General features: G+C 41.4%; 1 protein-coding gene across 4 annotated transcripts in view; it reads right to left on the reverse strand.

The window, feature by feature from the left end:
- RALGAPA1 (Ral GTPase activating protein catalytic subunit alpha 1) overlaps positions 1 to 19,478 on the reverse strand; it is a 174,620-nt gene that overhangs the window by 13,676 nt on the left and 141,466 nt on the right. For 3 of the 4 annotated variants that reach the window (XM_063117818.1, XM_063117817.1, XM_063117815.1), the window contains one exon: positions 134 to 258. In XM_063117818.1, the coding sequence (XP_062973888.1) occupies positions 134 to 258 (125 nt within the window). Of the gene's footprint in view, positions 1 to 133; positions 268 to 19,478 lie in introns of all 4 variants that reach the window. The other variant, XM_063117816.1, reaches the window with a different exon arrangement.

The following is a 19,478-nucleotide window of genomic DNA, read 5'->3' on the forward strand; positions in this document are numbered from 1 at the left end:
CATAAAAATCTGATATATATATATATATATATTTTAAAAAAACCTCTGGTTAGAATTAATATTCCCTACTACCTAGAAATACTGCATTTTAAGTGTTGTTAAATAGAAATGTAAATTGTTATTGTATTCTTACCATTTTCAGAGGGCAAATGATGGCAGGGTGCTGGGCAGAAAACCTGAGCTGCATAATCCTCAAAAGTTGAAGGATCTAGATGGTGCTGAACAATTGTTTGCAGATACCGAGCTCTTTCTTCATAGCTAATTGCACTCGAAAGTCAAGGATTAATTTAATGTTTAGAATAATGTGAGCAGCATGAAGTCATTATCAATGACATAGTCCTGATCTTTCCTGTTTAATAAATTTATTTTAGTTTTTTTATTATTTAGACATTTATCCCCCCTCTCTTCTGAAGGCTTATAGAGCAGGCTAAAATTTAAAAGTGAACTTCCATTACATATACAAGTAAGGGCGGAAAGCAACAGCCTTTGAAAATATAGCATTTGATTTTAAACCATCCTATAACTTTCAGACAATATTATGACAGTCATCACATTCAAAAGTAATGTGGAAATGAAGCATGACGTACCAATTTGAGATAGATTGACCCCCAAACAAAACTGTTCAAATTCTGATTTGAGCAAAATTAGCATTGTTGTGTATGTATTTCTGTGTTATACAACAGTGTTCTGGGAAGGCAAAGTTTTAAAATATCGATTCAGACTGACCTTACTTCTCACATACTACATTTAATGGAGCGATGTTATCTTATAAAAAATAATCTTATTTTAAAATTCAATGCACTCAACATTAGATTTCGTGTAATCCTACACATATCTACTCAGACGTAAGCTCCACTCAGTTTAATGGGACTTACTCCCCAGTAGGTGAGTACAGGATTGCAGTCTTAATGTTTAAATTTAACATTTTGCATATAAGAAAAAAATAACTCGTCAATTACACTATTCAAACAAGTAGGCATACTTGCAAAAAAAGCCATAGCATCCCTGAGCGCCAGCTAAGAAAGTATCTGCAGGACATCAACAGCAATGCATTGTACTTCTTCCCTTTTCCCTACATCCTTTCTTGCTGATATTATTGACAAAAGAGTGCTGTCTTGAAGTGTTGTTGCTTTTGAAGAACCCTCTCCAGGCTTCTTGTTGCAGAGGGCCTGATTTTACTGTTAGCACAGAGTGAGTGGGAAAGAGAGAATATTTCTGCTGTTCATGAAAGCAACTATGGAAATGGCTGTCAAAACGTAGAACAGCAGGCAGCAACATACAATTATCAAGAAAAAAATACCACACTGACTTAGTGTCATAGGCTGATTTTGTTCGCTTAGAAACCACTTACCTTTTTCATACAACTTGTAAAAGTTATCTTGCTGTATTCATTGGATTACTAATCTATGTAGTAACAGGAAATCTTTGCAAGTCATTCTTAAGAGTATTTTTTATTTTATATACAAACATTTTTTCTGTAATGTCATTTAAATGTATTTATTTTAGAAGAAAACTGTTTTGGAGGACTTTATTTTTTAAAAAGTGGGGACTAGTAAAAATTCAGAATGAATATTCCCTTCATGGAGATGTCTTTGGAGGAGGGGCCAAGTCTCCCTTGCTGGAAACTATAATAGCTAATGTGTGTGTGTGTGTCCATGAAACCTAGAGCACCATCCTTGCTCCCCTTGGGGTCCTTTCGATATGTGACAAAGCAGTCCCCCTATACTCCAAAAGGATGTTTGGTGGCAGTAGCAGCAGTGAGGTGGAATTGGGCTTTGAAGATATGCATCCAAACCTTTTGATGGCAAAGGAATGGATTTATTAGGAATCATTTATTTTGTGAATGGAAAGCATGTTTCTGCAGGTTCCCTTCACCACCAAAAAGATCTTTGGGTGAGGAAGGGGAAATTGGGACACAAGGACACACACCTGTTATCCCCAGACTATAATATCCCTCTGCTCACAAACCCCAGAAGCCCAATATCTGCACTCAACCTGTTTTTGACAGGATACTCCCTGGTGGAAAGAGGGAAGTGTGCATATGCAGTCTTCACTTATTTTGGTTGGGGAGCAACTGTTCTGACTGCTTGCTTTTCTGCAAAGGTAGAGGGTCTGTAACATGGGTAGCTACACTATCTCATCTTGCTTCCCCCTGCCATTTTCTCGACCCACAGAGTCCAAACACAGGGTCTTGACCTTGGAAATATATAGATCTATCTTCCTATCCTGTAAACGCAGCTCCCTTGGCTTATACCACTCCGTCTCCAATACTGTAGGGCACTCATTCTCTTTATCCCAACTCTTCCTTATGCCTCCTATACACCATGATAAATTTGCAACAAAATATCCTTCCTGCTACTACCTTCTCTTGCATCCAAATGAACAATTCCAGATATTCCCCCCACCGCAAATTCTTTGATTCAAATATCCCCTTTTCATTCTAACATCTAGCTATTGCAGTTCAAAAGGTCAAAGACTCCCAAATGATTTATAACTGGAATAGGGGAAGTAACTGTCTATTCCTGCATCAACTTTCCTTTTGGAATATTATAGACTTATCAATCACTTGTGTGCTGTAATAAATAGTATAAACATTTTAGGTGTTTACAGAAGTGCAAAGTCTTCATGTAAGCTCTCTTATGATGGGGAGGCATAGAAGATAACATACATTAAGGCCTCACTTTTCTCCATTATATTCCAGTAATTAATTGGACCATGTGGTGCCAATAATTTTACCACATCGAAACCAAGTGTGCAGAAAAATGCTAGGAAGAAAGAATGGGTAGTTAAATCCAGACTACTATTATAGATCTTCGTCATATTCATTGCTTATTCTCAACCGTCCTCTTAAAACAGGGTTGCGGTCCAAAAATTGCTCCTGAAAACATTATAAATAGCAACATTGGGACAAGGAGAAATAGAAAAGCCTTTTGTTGTGAAGGTTCTTAGGTTGTGGGACATACACAAGATTGAGCCTTAACACAGGAGAGTAATATAGCACAATTTTTAAGAGGCTGTATATAAGTGGTAGAGGATGAAACTGATGGTTGAAGTCTAAATAATACTACATATCTCACAACTTGTTGAAAAGCACTTTTTTTCCATTGGGGGAGATTCACAGCTGCTGAATTTTCTGCAGTTAATAGAGTCCTTTGATTCACAGCAGTGCCCCTTGCACAAAAAATACTGGCCTTTGTGTATTACCAGAAACTAATTTTCTATTTGGCTGAAAAGGGAAAAATTGGGTTATTGCTTCTCCCTCCTACAGAGCTTTTCATTATGCCTGATGCACTCAACTTCTAAGCTCTTCTGAGGAAAAAAAATAACTGAAGAGGCAAGAGGTAGAAAAATGAGCTTGTTAGCACATTAGAAGTGAAGTATCTTGGTGGGCCCCAGAAATTCCCAGTGGTGTGTTAACTTATCACTCTATGCATGCTGGCACTGATAGTCTCCCAATTGAGCACTCTCTTTTCGCACCAAAGGTGCTGCCAGGAAGCAAAGGCTGAAGGCCTACAGGAGAACAGCCTGCTATCAAAACAAGCTGTTTTTAAAAGTCTGTTTGAATGGGTAAAATGCTTTATGAAAAGCAGGGTGGAGACACCTACCTGCTTTAAAAATGCTCCTGTTTCAGAGGTCTCTAAATGAAACCTTTTAGGTTTATTTTATTATATATAGTACATATACACAAATAGGACAGAAGTGAAGCAAATAGGACGGAAGTGATATTTGCCGTTTAAGTGGATATGTTCCAAAGAAAGGAAGCATACGCCATCTTAAAGAGTTGTTAACTTTGAAGGACAGCAGTGTATTTTCTTTCAAAGGTAGGATTCTTATCCAAAGCAAAACAAAATACAAATCTTCCTTTCACACATCCATCTGAAATGGGCAAGAAATCTGAAGATTCTTCACTCATAACAGCAAGATACTGGGCATTCTGTGTTGATCCAACAAAACCCTTGTTACTCATTCTGAAAAAGCTCCATTTAAGCACCATAACAGCACTGCATTTAAATACACATTATTGTAGCCGAAGCCAATGAAATCCTTATTCCATGCTCTTCACATTCTGCAGCCTGAACAATGAAGTGTATAACAATATTGATTCTAGATACCATTTGTCATATGGACTTACTTTCAGTGCTTGACTACTGGCTTGTGTGCTCCCTTGGGGTGCTCTTAAAAGCTGCAGCTGCCTTAGAAGGACCTGCTTAACTGCTGATGAGGTGGGCCAGTTTGGAACGCAGACCACTGTCTGCCTTGTTTCCTTAACTTTCCAACTACAAAGCACGATGTAGTGAGTGTTTGCATACCTTTGAGACTGCCTCTATTTTAAAAAATCATCCGCTACAAGTGCAAGACTAACTGAGAACACCCTGCTAACATGTTTCAAATGTTCAAAGGCATTGGCAGGCATATAAGGATTCCCAGGAGAAAAGCACTGAAGAATTCACTACATAACAATTAAAATCACTAAAAACTTAACACAATTCAACTAACCAGACAAAACAGATGAAAACAATGTACTGGAAACTGGTGATTATGTAGAATATAAATTTTGAGTAAAATCCTTATCTGTTGGGTGGGGAAAATTGGATCCAATTAACAGAGGCAATTTGGTATTTTTAAATAATAATAATAATAAATCATTTTACATACATTTTAAACTAGAAAATAGATGCACTGGTAGGGTGTCCAGTTACACACTGCTAAAAACAGGACATGCATTGCCAAAAGTGAGGCCAAAAGAGGCCGTAATTTAGAAATCATTTTTATAATTTAAGTAGAAATACAATACATCTTGTTAAGAGTGGGGAAGACTGTGGCCACATGAGCTGCGTGCCTGCTCTGTCTGTTGGCTGTTGATGCACATTTTGGAAGGCCCAGCTCTTGCTTCTTATGGTTTCTTGTGGTTCTTTATCTTTAAACCTGACTTGGACTGGACAGCCCTACAAATAAAAGGCACCCTCAAATAGACTGTAAAGTAGGACACCTACCCACACTAAAATTGGTTGCTTTCATTGTATGCTAAATGTTTAGTTATCATCTTTCAACTTTAGGAATGTTATTGACTGAACAGATGCTGAAATTATCAAGAGACTAACTACACTTAGCAAATTAGTAGGCAAACCAAAATCCTACCACTATTTTAGTTTTATTTTAAATAGAAGGAGAATGTGGCTGTTTATTAAGAATGCAATAATATGCAGTTACTTGATAATAAGTGCCATTGAATTCAGTGGGGCCTACTTTTGAGTAAACACCAGTAGGATTGGTCTGTAAGATATTGCTCTTCAGCTCATTTTAATTTCCCACCCATAACCAGGATTTTTTTTTCTTTTAAGAAAATAGGCCATTGCATAGTAGAAGTCCACTCCAAATTTCAAGGTGAATTCTTCTAAAGATATCTTGACACCGCACAACAATCATATGTGTGATTTTTAAAAAAAAATTCAGCAGCCTAATTGGTAAATTCTTCAGTACAGTTTGCTACCATCCATGAAAAAAGGGTTCCAATCCATTGGAACAGACAATGCTGAGCTTTAATCCATTCCTACAAACATATTGCCAACTCTATAGTATTTTACATTGAGTATCAATTAAGAAACAAGCTTGACACCTGGTACTTCTTTATCTTAGTCCCATGGGTTGCCAGATGATTCAAAATCTGTAACAGGTGCTAAGGCAGTGCACGTGGAACCCCGTTAATAGAGTCTGGATTCAGATAAAATACAGACCACATTATAGACTTAATTACTTAATACACAATTGCTGAGTGGAGGGAAAAGGAAGTGAAATATTCTAATTTCGCTTTCACAGTTCATTTAAAAATAAACAAAATACTGCCACAGATTTTTGAACAACAAAACATGACTCTAGGCCTCACATTGATGATTATTTCTATTTATGAAACAATTCAGGGTGAAATCTGAAATAACTAGCCAGGAAATAGTTCTATTGACTTAATTAATGAAAACCACTTGAGCATGCAGTTTTAGGACTGCATCCTAAAAAAAACCTTCTAAAGACCTACATATCATTTTTTCACAATGTTACCTGTAACACTGAAATAGTATGCTCTGAATATTAAACAAAAAAATCAATTTTTTTAAAATAGTAGATTTATTGTGACATGAGATTTTGTAAGCAAAAGTCTACTATACCACTGGTTTGAAGTTCATGGAATGGGGAATTTAATTGATTTTAAGGCCTTTTATATACATTTGCTTTCAGAACACTTCTAAAATAGATGATTGCACTACTTAATTCAAAGTACACCACATTATTTTAATAGGATTACAGTTTGGAGTAAATTGTTTAGGCACTCATGACTGGATTTCAACCTTGGCTTTTTCAAAGACAATGTGGACACTATCTACTTACTCCAAATGCATGGACTCTTGGTGGAAAACTATCACATACACACAAATGCACACATGGTGGAAGTTTGGCACTTCTGCCACTTATTCATGGTGAGTCAAGCATGTGTGTTCCCTTTGGGGGAATGCAAACAGAAAAATAGAATGTGACCAAAAGATGGGAGAATTGGATTGGTCTATACTACCACCTGCCTGAAGCATATGTGTGTGGTTCTGAGACAAGGCTGAGCCCCATTAGAGCGTATGAAGAGTTGAATGGTGCTCTATAGAGAAGAGGTTTCAGAAGTGTTTCTGTCCTGCCCCACCATCAGTTGGCCAGGAGAAGAGACAGGTTAACATTGCCACTCACCAGACCCTACAACAGGCAGACAGAGGGGGGCAAGAGGAAAGAAATCTACGGCCTGATGGGTTACAAGTAAGTTTGAATTTTGGGGTTATAAATGGAAGGTTTAAAAAGCAAGTAAGTATCCTATTTTATTGAACATCCACACTGACAGACCTTATGAGAAGAGAAAAAAAATCAGAAAATTTACAGTGGGCAATTACTTAAGAGCTATCTGTATCTAAATGTGCAATAATCTGATTACATTTCTATTTAATATTGTAATGATCAAGAATACAAAATAGTGATTTTATTACCAGAGAAAGCAGTAACAATGTACAGCAAACCGTCATTTAAAACTGTGTCATACTATCTATGATAAGCTGCATATTGGTTTAAACTAATGCACTATATGCCTCTAGGGAATGGCAGGTTCAGAGACTGGATTTTAACATCAAAATCTATCCATTAATCTTGACTTAAATATAATCTACCCTGCTGCAAGAGGAAGAATGGGCATTCAATGAATTACCATTATGAAATACAGCATGAATACATTGTCTCAATAATTTTAACAGAAACTCTACTCTGACCACTGCTTACACTTCATCTACTTATGTTTGGATGTTGGATGTGCAAATTGAAGAGAATACTGCACACTTGAGCAGGACCACAGTACTGTACCTATGCAACTATATTCACTGAAGAAAAATAAATCTACCACTCAGTTTCAGCCCCTGCCCCCATTCCACCAACTCATAAGTACTTAGATACTATCCTATGTGTGAATGAGAAGCAAAGTGAAACAAGAACCTCTGTCACAGACTAAAGTTCTGCTTCTCAAAACAACTTAAACATGAGTCATATGAACTTGATCAAATGATAACTTTGAACACCTGCCTTTCCTCATAGTGTGTTAAAGATCTTGTGTGAACCAACCCTGGAGGACTATTTTATCATTAACGTAAAGAGCTTTAAATAAGACATGCCCTTGTTAAAGACTAACACAAGTTTATAACGAATAACCAATTCAGTGGATTAGGGGGCAATCCTATGCATGTTCAGACAGATAAAAGTCCTACAACTCCAAGCATTCCCTAGCCAGCATGGTTGGCAGGGTAATGCTGGGAGCGGTAGGACTTTTTTCTATCTAAACATCATTGAATTGTGCCCTCAGTAAAGAAAAGTAAGTCTTTATATTCTAGTGTAGTATACAAATGCACTTGCATTACTCTTCAGAAACCAATGGTTGAAGTGAAAATTGTTCAAAGTTGTGACATTTGTTATCAGTTGCCCACAAGTTCAAGTTTTACATTTTTAACTTGCCAGCAAGAATTACAGCAGCAAATGAGGATTTCCCCTAAATTTCACAATCCAGTGTGTTGTTAACAGTTGTTTAGTCAACAACTATACAAAATAGAGTAATTGTTCTAGCTCTTATAGTTTTCATTAAAGTTAATTGTAAACTGCAATAGATTGGCAAGGATCTCTGATTCCCAATTGTTTAGCAACACTTTTCTGCCAATATTTATCCAGGATAGTGTCTTTCCTTCATCACCAGTAACTACAGCCTGCCCAGGGTCAGGATTCCAGGGCAGATAGCAACTTCCTATTTTTGGGATGTGGGGGGAATCACTCCATAAATTCAAGCACTGCCTCAAGCCTGTCTTGTACCTCTTTTGATTCCTAACTTAAGTGGCCTAAAAAGGATTTTCTTGCCCCTCCCACCATCTGCCCACTTTAATTGAACTAGGATGTGAAAAGAGTTCCAATCCACTTATCACCTCCTCCCTCTTTCCAAAGTCTACCAACAGCCCTCCCACTCTGCTTGCATCTCCTTTGCCTCCAACCCAGGGGTTTTCCCCTACAACATGGGAGTCAATCAAGACCATAGGCTTCCATGGCCTCTCCTTTCACTCCTTCCTTCTGCTCTCAACCCAGAGACCCTAGAGATGGAGAGTTCCTTAGTGCCCTGTTCCAATGTTGTACCCAAATAAGATCGGCAGCTTTTTCATTCTCAGAAGACCTGCTGTACCAAGGTAAGATTTTTATGGCTGACCAAAAGTGACAGTAGATTGATCAGGTAAGTCAGGAGAAAGACACACTGAAGTCCACCTCAGTAACAGTAAATGCAGGTTGCTTACCTGTAACCGTAGTTCTTCTAGTGGTCATCTGTGCATTCACACACTATGGGCTTCTGCGCCTGAGCAAGACCAGTGTCAGGAACTTCAATAGCTGAGTATGATTTTTGGCGGGATCCCCGCCCACCATCCTACTGCGCATGTCCAGGGGGTCCCACCATGTTCCTCAGTTCCTTGAGACCGCAGTCAATAGAACCAAGGAGATATATATATATATATACAGATATACGTAGCAATCACAATGTACATGCATATATATATATGAGTGTGTGTGTATACCATGGTATGTGGAGAGACAGACATGCTTGTCTATACATATTTTCAAGCCATTGATGAAGCAATGTACACATGTGTGATAAGTTGTCACATTGTATAGTGCAGTATACCTCAAGCCTCAACGAGACAAGAGGGGATGGTGGGTGGGTTGTGTGAATGCACAGATGACCACTAGAAGAACTACGGTTACAGGTAAGCAACCTGCATTTCTTCTTCGTGGTCTCTGTGCATCATACACTATGGGCGAGTAGCAAGCTGACTTACTGGAGGAGGGTAGTCTCGTTGGTCGCGTTGATGTCACAGGAGTGAGGATAAGACAGCTCTACCAAAACTGGAATCAGCTCTGGCTCTGACGTCTAGTCGGTAGTGTCTGATAAAAGTAGAGGGCCTAGACCAGGTGGCTGCTCTACACAGTTCTTGAATAGGAATTCCTCTGGAAAAAGCCATAGAGGTGGCAACGCCTCTGGTAGTGTGCCGTCAGAGGATTAGGTACAGGTAGGTTTTGTAGTTGATAGGCAAGACAGATTGTCTGGGTAATCCATACTGCAAGCCTTTGTGATGATACAGGTGAGCCTTGGTTCAGCTTACCATATGAAACAAATAGGCGAGGAGTAGTTCTGAACGCTTCGGTTCGAGCTTTGTAGAACGCCAGGGCTCGGCAAACATCGAGACAATGCAAAGTTGTTTCCAATGGAGAAGAGGGCTGTTTAAAGAAAGTAGGAAGAATAATATCCTGGTTGAGGTGGAAGGATGTTACGACCTTAGGAAGGAGTTGTAGATCTGGTCGAAGCGTGACTTTGTCAGGGTGAAAAGACATATATGGTGGGTCGACACGAAGGGCTGTGAGTTCAGATGCCCAACGGGCAGATGTGATAGCCACGAGGAAGGCTACTTTCATCAAGAGGAGGCGTATGCTGATGGATGCTAGGGGCTCAAAGGGTTTGGCCGTTAAAGCTTTCAGGACAACCGATAGGCTCCATTGTGGGGTGATGTGTCTTATTGGAGGAAACAAATTTTTGGCACCTTTTAGGAATTGTTTGATAAGAGGGTGAGTGAAGACAGAATGTCCTTGGATTGGAGGATGAACAGCGGACAGGGCTGCTAAGTGGACCCGGAGCGAAGAGTTCTTGAGACCAGAGTCCACAAGGTGTTTAAGAAAATGGAGAACATCTTTGATGGAACAGTTTCGAGGGTCAAATTTGTGTTGCCTTGCAAAGGATCTGAATCGACGGCGTTTGACTCGATAGGCTTTACGGGTCGATGGCTTTCTCGCTGAATGTAATATATGTTGAATTTGGGAGGGGGGATGTCTAACGATGATTGTTGATCTTCCATGCTGTTAGTCGAAGTGTTCAGAGATCTGGGTGGTGTATGTGTCCATTGTCCATCGTGATGAGGTTCGGTATCGCAGGCAGGCGGATGTAGGTCTGGTTCGACATGGAGAGGAGGGGAGCGAACCAAGACTGGCGGGGCCACCACGGGGCTATGAGGATTGCAATCATTGGTTCTGTCCATAGCCTGGCAATGACTGTGTTGAGGAGAGGGAAAGGGGGGAATATGTAAGCAAAGGTGTGTGCCCACTGAATCTGAAAGGCATCTCCGAGAGAGGATTTTCCATGCCCAGCTCTGGAGCAGAAGAGTCGGCAGGCAGTGTTGGTCTGAGAGGTGAAGAGGTCTATCGATGGAGTTCCCCATCGAAGAAAAAGTTTGAGGAGGATGGTCCGGGAGAGTTCCCACTCGTGGGTCGGGGAGAAGGTGCGACTGAGGGTGTCTGCCACTTGATTGGACTTCCCCGCAATGTGGATGGCGATCAGAGAAATGTTCCTGGGGATTGCCCAATTGAAGATGTCGAGGGTTATGTTGAGGAGTGTAGGGGAGCGTGTCCCTCCTTGTTTGTTGAGATACCACTCGACTGAGGTGTTGTCGGACAAGATTAGGACATGCTTGTGTTGGATGTTGGGTTCGAAAGTGATGATCGCTTTGTATACCGCCAGGAGTTCGAGGGCGTTGATATGTAGCATGCGCTCGCTGATGGACCACCGACCTTGGGTGTTGAAATGATCGGTGTGTGCGCCCCAACCAAGGTTGGACGCATCGGTCGTGATTGTGATGGATGGTTGAGGTTGCCGAAAGGGCATTCCTTGGAGACGGTTGTGTGGTCGAGTCCACCATCGCAGGGAGGAATGAACCTCTGGTGGGATGATGAGGTGAGTTCGACGCGGATCGGTTGTGCCATTGTAGGAGCGTATGAGATACGCTTGTAGAGGGCGCATTCGCAGACGTGCCCACTGTACAACATACACGGTGGATGCCATGAGGCCGAGCAAGCGTTGGATGGCCCAGACTGTCAGAGAGGAGCGACGACGGATTGTGTGTGTGTGAGCGATGAGGGTGAGTAGTCGTTTTTGAGGTAGATACGCTGTGGCGGTTCTTGAATCTATGTCGACTCCGATGAACGAGATGTGTTACGAGGGAAGAAGGTTTGACTTTTCGTTGTTGACACAGAGACCTAGATAGGCAAGGAGGTCGAGGGTGTATGTGGTGTCCCGGAGGACTGTTGAGGAAGATGGGGCTGTCAGAAGCCAGTCGTCCAGATAGGGAAAGATTGTGACCCCTCGAGTGCGAAGATGTGCGCACACTGGCGCCATGCACTTTGTGAATACCCTTGGGGCAGAGGAGAGTCCGAAGGGAAGAACTGTAAATTGAAAAACGTCGGTCCCGATGGCGAAATGGAGGAGTTTGTGATGGGACGGGTGGATCGCAATGTGAAAATATGCATCCTTTAAGTCGGCGGAGGTGAACCAGTGGTTTTTTCGGAGGAGGGGAAGGATGTAAGCCAAGGTGGTCATTCTGAATTTTCTTGGTTGAATGTATGTGTTGAGGTTTCTGATGTCTAATATGGGACGTAGTCCGCCGTCGGCTTTCGGTACCATAAAATATTGGGAGAAGAATCCTTGGGTGGTGTTGGTGGAGACTCTCCGAATGGCTCCCTTGCTGAGGAGGAGGCGCAATTCGTCTATGAGAGGTTGCGATAGAGAAGTGATTTTTACGGTACCGAGAGGTGGTGTGTCTTGAAGCTCGAGGCGGTAACCTGTTAGGATAATGGTGAGAACCAGGTGTCGTTTGTGATGTTGGACCAGGCATGATAGAAGGGTTTTAGAATGGAGCCGAAGGTTGGTATTAGTGGAAGATAGTGGTTGTCAAAGATGACGTTTGGGAAATGCCTCTGGTTTGGAACGAGGTTGACGAAAACGTGGAGAGGGTATTTGCTGCTTGGGTTGATTGAATTGCTGTTGGTAGCGATTGAATCTGTCGTGATGTTGCTGTTGCTGTTGATACTTTGATGAGAAAGAGCCTTGTGGGCGATGCCATTTTCTTTTATAGGATGGAAGGAAAGAGGGTTGAGAAATTCCCATTTTCCGTGCCGTGAGACGTGCCTTCTGAATGGTATCCATCGCCTCGTCTGTGGTGGAATTAAATAGACTGTCACCATTGAACGGAAGGTCTTCGATCCTTGAGCGAGTTTCGGGGGTCAAGCCAGTGGCACGAAGCCAAGCATGGCGACGAAGGGCGACAGAACCAATCATAGACTTGGAAGCGCAGTCGGTCAAATGACGAGAAGCATTGAGCTGTAGTCGGGAAATCTTAGCTGCCTCAGTGTGGAAAAGTTGGGCAAGCTCCCTTTGGTCATCGTGAAGGTGGGATGTAAGAGAAGCCATCTTGTCCCAGAGAAAAATTTGGTAGCGCGCCATAAGGGCGGTATAATTGGCTACTTTAATGGTGAGAGCAGCAGAGGAATATAGACGTCTGCCTATTATGTCAAGGCAACGAGATTCCTTGTCAGAGGGCGTAGTGTGGGTTTTGGTGGAGCGGCCCTGGGAGGACTCTACGATTACGGAGTTGGGTTTAGAGTGGCTAAAGAGGAAGGAGGCGTCCTTCTCTTGTACCCTATAGAGACTCTCGAGTCGCCTAGATGTGGGTCCGAGGGCAGTTGGTGCCTTCCAGGACTGGCGAGCAATATGCAGGAGTCTTGGAAAGAGTGGTATCGACACCGGAGGTGTACTATCTGGATAGGCAGAATCAAAGATAGGATCAGAGATTTCCTCGGAGGGTTGTTGAGCATCGATGCCGAGGGACTGGGCCATGCAAAGGATTTGTTCAGTGAAGTGGTCAGTGTCATCGGAGGGAGATGCGTGCTCACTTGTGTTGACAGCGTCAGTTGGTGATGGTACCGATCTCGGTACCGATATAACTGAGGATGAATCCGATCGATAGTCATTGTCGGTGAGAAGGTGATCTCCGTTGATCATGGCGTTGTTGTTGTATTTGCAGAGAATGCTGCAGTGATGCGAACCTAGGAGGTACTGGTGGGGGCGTTGGAGAGCGCGGAGCTGTGCGTTTGCGGTATGGAGAATGGTGGTATGTCGTGGTGAAATCTCGGTCTCGACGACGGTCAGGTTCTCAATCTCGACGGCGATGCGGGTCGTGGGATCTTAGCATGGACCAGTTGGAGTCGGAGTCCCAGTCACGGAGTGGAGCTCGTGATCTATAGGAAAGCGGGCAGGTAGCCCCTTGAGTAGGAATTTGTTGTTCATAAGGTTGTTGGGGAGGAATTGGTTGTGCCAATGGAATGGCTCTAGAAGATAGCGGAGAATCCCGGAGTTCACCTTCTGATATCGATGCCGTAGGCAACAGTACCGAGGGGGGTGGGTGGTGATGTCGGTGGCGGCGGTGGCGACGGGACGGCTACGGAGTTGGAAGGCGAGATGGAGGGTGCGGCTCTTTGTCTCGGCGAGGTTTTTTCTTTTGCTTTCCATTGTCCGCTTTATGATCCCTTGCCCTTTTTGAGAGCTTTTTACCTGCTACAAGGGTATGGGATTTATTGCCCGAAGGTGCCTGTTGCTCCATGATAGGAGATTGAGGAAGGGCAGTCGATGTCGAGGCCTGCAGAATAGGTTCATCAAAGGCCTTTTTCCAAAGAAGAGCTTTCAGTCGGTCAGCTCTATTGCGGCGAGACTGTTTGGATAGTTTCATGCAGCACGGACAGGATTCAACGACGTGCGACTCGCCCAAGCATAAGAGGCACAAGGAGTGTCCATCAGAAAGAGGAACCTTTCCATTGCAGGAAAGACATCTTTTAAAGGGGCCTTTGTTAGAGTCAGAATGGAAAAACAAAAGTAAAAGAGTAACAAGGACTAACTAAGTGGGTTTTTTTTTAGGAGAAGAATGAAAGGAGAATAAGAATAAGAATAAGATAAGAGTATCGAAGTCTCAGCTAAATATTCTCTTTAAGGACGAGCGAAACTCTCGACGTGCTGGTAACAGCGCCGTCGAAAGAGAACTGAGGAACATGGCGGGACCCCCTGGACATGCGCAGTAGGATGGTGGGCGGGGATCCCGCCAAAAATCATACTCAGCTATTGAAGTTCCCGACACTGGTCTTGCGCAGGCTCAGAAGCCCATAGTGTGTGATGCACAGAGACCACGAAGAAGAACTGGAGGGACCCCCCCCCCCTCCGCCACATCTCCCTACCCTCTAAAATACAGGTTGGCAAAAAGTAGATCTCCAAATGTTTTGGGCTTCAACTGCCAGCATTCCTGACCATTGGCCATGTTGGCAGGGGACTCTGGGAGTTGAAATCCAAAACATCTGGAGACCTACCTTCTTCCCACCCCTTCTCTAAAAGACTTCAAGAGCTCACCTTAAGAGCCTGGCAGGATTTGGGTAACTTAAAAGAAACAACAGAGGTATGAAAAAAGCAGGGGGGAAATGCAAACAGCTGCAAAGTTTCTCAGCAGTAGCTGGGCAAACAGAGTACTGATGTTATAATCTGGTCAGTCAATAGTGGGTGTTTTCTTTCTTACTATTACTAGTCAAACTTTAAAATACATTTTCTTGAAAAGTATAATGGTTAAAACAACAATTCTTGTTCCTCTACCTATTGAGTTTGTAAATGATCACAATTATGGGACGGAGCCTCAGTGTCAACCTCAAGCATTCAAAATAATAAGACTATATGTGTAAACAGATAAACCTAAAAATTGTATATACACTAGAAAAAGAATTACATTTTAAGGTAGGTCTCTCTAGTAGACCGACATCACATGTCGCCACAACATTCCGTTAATTGCTTGCCAGGTACCTCCTGGATTTGCAACCCATCTAGAGAAACAAAAACTGTGTGTGCATATATATTTTCAAGCACCTGGCCTGCTGCAATATGTGGATGAGATTCCATGCATGACTCAGTGCATGCATGTTGTGTAGGACTGTTTTACATCAATTACAACAAGAAACAAAACAGCAAGTACACTGAGCACAATCCTATACATGTCTACTCAGAAGTAAGTTCCATTCAGCTTAGTCCTATGTATGTCGGTATAGGATTGCAGCCTTCAATACTCAAGAACATGTAAAAGCAGACAGATTGCACAGAGATCAAAGTGGTAGATGAGCGACACAAACATGGTGTTAAAAAAATTGGCCATTACTTCAGAAGAAAAAAATCCCAACTCAACATGAGTCACAATCCGCTTCATTAGTCAGTGCTTGATAATGATGGACAAATTTATTAATAATCTAAGTTATGCAGCTATAGATTCGCGACTTCATAACAGTGCTCTATTTTTATATATATTACAAGTAATACTATGTGGATCCTTGACAATTGCAAAAGCATGTTGTAGATATTCACAGGTTAATCTAAATTTAATCTAAAATTAATTATAAGTTCATAACAGAGTCCTTATGCCTGATGTCCTTTTATATTGTCATACTGCATATGACGATGATCATTAAAACAACAACAACCTTAAGCAGGCAACAGAGTTCAAATATTTCACTTTTGTTTATGATTAAAAGCTGTTACTTCTTATGGGAAAAAATAGTGTAAACATATCAATACTGATATATTTTTTCCATCCCTCCTTTAAACACCAATTAGCAAACAACCCCTTTCCTCCCTCCTCCCCAAAGCTGTCAAGCTGTTCAGAGTAGTTTGTAACATGACAATAGCACCATTGTGAACAGTGTCTGGGCTTCCTTCCCACAGAGAGTTAAAATGGGCAGTTCCTGTTGCCCATGATTGGTGTCCAGTGAAACAATACGCAGCCAGGTTTTATCAGCTCCACGCCAAAAAAGTAAAGCCAATGAACCCAAGCCTTCGTATCATGCTGAACCATATGCCAACCCTGCTGGCCCCAAAGGTTTATCGCTGAGAATCAGGATCCATCATGTCCCCTGTGAAATTTCACCTCACATACCTTCTGTGAAATGCATGGCTTTGCTGAAAATTGAACCTTTTCACAATTGGCAAGAACAGATGGATGGAAACTGTGGCTTGGCAACAAGCATTAGAAGATTTTTTAAAATCCATACTGGTAGTAAGTAGAAGCGCTCCAACAAAATTGATGAATTGTGACTTCACAAATTCATCTATCTACACACATACACATATGAAAAGTAACAAATGCAGCAATTTATATATTTTAACAGCCTCAATTCCAGTAGGAATAATATTAAGAGGAGACCACAGTATTCTTTCTTTTGCTAGAATTTTCATGTGAAAATAAAGTTAGCCCCAATACACATTTGACATTATTCGAATATTCTAAAAAATGTGTTTAGGTATAATATGCACAGAACACATTCTGAATACAATCTTCTGTTTTTGTTCCCTTCAAGTAATAGCAGTTTTAACAATGTCTCATGCAATCAGTATTTTCCAAATATTCTGCAACTCCCCAAAAATATAGTCTTAAAATTAATTTAGAAATCATATGTCGTACATTTTCTTTTTAGGAAAACTCTTGCTAATTGTAGGGATATTTGTATGCAGTATTAAAAAATATTACAAGAATATATTTAAGTATTAAAAAAGAGAGAAACAATCCTCAGCATTGCAGCAAAGACAATAGACTACCTAGATTTTGTGAATAATGAATCAGATTATATACAACCAATGAATTTCACTTCATTTAATTTTTACTGTTTCATCTCTTTCCAACAAGCCTTACTTTCTCAGACAGAAAAACCTGAATTCCTGCTTGTACAGTGGGAAGTACACTTTGTGATCACTTCATTTACTTCTACCTATCTAAAATGTTTCATTCCGAGTACAAGCCATGGGAGTCTGGATTGTATGAGGAATAGAAGACAAGAAATAATATATTTATGTGGTCCTTACTCAGCTGTGCAGCAAGCACACCATACAGAAAATCAATGTACAAATCCCAAAATAAATATAATATAGCATAAGTGAACAATTTATATGAGAAACATTAAGACAAGGGTTTAAAACCAAACACAAATCTCTACTTCATCAGTGCCCTCTATTGTCTAAAATCAAAGGCATTTAAAGTGATGCTTTGGAATTAGTCATAACCTGCCCCCCACCTCATCCTAAATCCTACTCTTTCAACAGCTAACTAATGAATGACTGAGAACAAGCCTACGCTACACCCAAGGTCCAATTGTTAGGCAGAATACTGCCTGCCTATGCTCTCCAGTGCTGTATTTTACCTCTAATTGCATGATCAAGCCAATAAATTGTTCTCGAGGGACAAAAAGGACTATGAAGTACCTACCATGACAAAACTGGAGGTTGCAAGAAAATGCACCTTAGAAACAAGTAAGGCAAGACAAGACAAACGAAGGAGAGGTATCAAAGCCTGAAAGACAGTCATCAATACTGACAGATTACTGTAATTCTGGCTGTCAGGACAATCGATTTAGGCAGCATATGCCAATCAATACACTCGTAATTTACTGAACAGCATTAGATACATAGTTAGCCAAGATGTGCCCAAGTCCCAGACTACTTTTAATGAACATAAATCACACAATTTATGCTTTGGAATTTCAGGACTGTTTAGCAATTATAAAAATAGCAGACAAAACTATACAATTATTGGCAGAAGATGAATTGGAATCCTTTTAGAATTTTCATTATTCTGAGGCTCACTTTTTCATCTGTGATATATTTTTCAAATTATCTCTATTTCCAGACAACTGTTAATAAGATATATTAGATATCAATGTTTAAAATATGTATTTACTTTTTCTGCCCTCAGGATTTCAAAACTACAGTGTTTCGTCATTCATTTCATAAACATAATCAGGTGTAGGTATCAAAACAAAAGTAAAAGGATTAGACGACATTAATCAAAAATGTAAAAAAAGCCACCTCATAGGGTTTCAACCTGCATTGTCCAAGCAGATCTCTGCTCACCCAACAGAACTTCCCCTCCCTCTTGTCCCCACCCCCCAAATCTGTTTCAGAGGTTTTTCCAACCATCCGGAGCAGATTTGAAGGATGCAGGGGAATGGAGAATCCATTTCACTGGTGGATTTCACCCCTACATGTGAAAAATCTATACTTTCACATACACACAGAATAGCCACTTCTACACAAGGGGCATGTCTAGATGAGGGGAATGGAGGGGTATGATTTTGCGATTTTATGATTACGAGATCGTCCCCCTCATCTACATGCGCGTTCAATATCCTGGGAGGAAGAGGACGTTGTACCTGCCATTTTGTTTTTTGATTTTAATCTTGCGCAAAATATAGGTTCTTTTTTTAAAAAAACAACACCTTGCGCTCCCCTCACCCCACCTCTGATGGGCACAGAGCTCCTGAGGAGCTCTGTACCCCGTGCCCAGTTCCTGGCTCCTCGTGAGGAGCTGGGACAAAACCGCAAAAGCGGGCCACACGTCCCATGGACTCGGGATCAACCTGAGACCGCTGGAAAAAGCAGGATGGAAGGGTAGGGCGATATCCCGGGGAAAGGGAGGAATCATCTCTCCCTGCTCCCGGGATGCCCTGTGAGTCATGTGGACGCACAGGGGCAATCCCTGGGATATCGCCCTGTCTAGCCATGCCCAAGATGAATTTCACATTACATTTAATGAATTGAAATGGAGTTATCCATCTAACAGATCAATTCAGAAACTCCTTTTATTACTATTGCATAAATATCCAGGCATCAGTACAAATACCGGATATGCATTTCTTATTAACCACTACACTTTAAAAACTCAAGCTGAAGCTACTGATGTCATTGTTACAGCAGTCCTATGAGTTTTCAGTGGATGGATAGATAGGAACAAACATGGGAGGGGCACATGGGTAGGGGGTGCCCAAAATGAGCTTGTAGGGTGTAGCAGATCAACAGGTAGTCAAACGTATTAGAGCTCTATGTGCCACTGCACAAATGAGATTTTCTTTGTTGCACACTGAAAGCTGCCTTTGAGTATGGGATCAAGTCTCAGTGGGTCTCTTCTGCTGAACTAGAATTGATATTTTGTATTCTAATTCCTAACTTGGGGACAGTGTCTACCATTATGTAACCAAAATGGCAG

The sequence above is a fragment of the Elgaria multicarinata genome, chromosome 2, assembly GCF_023053635.1.
Source record: "Elgaria multicarinata webbii isolate HBS135686 ecotype San Diego chromosome 2, rElgMul1.1.pri, whole genome shotgun sequence".
Lineage (NCBI taxonomy): Eukaryota > Metazoa > Chordata > Lepidosauria > Squamata > Anguidae > Elgaria > Elgaria multicarinata.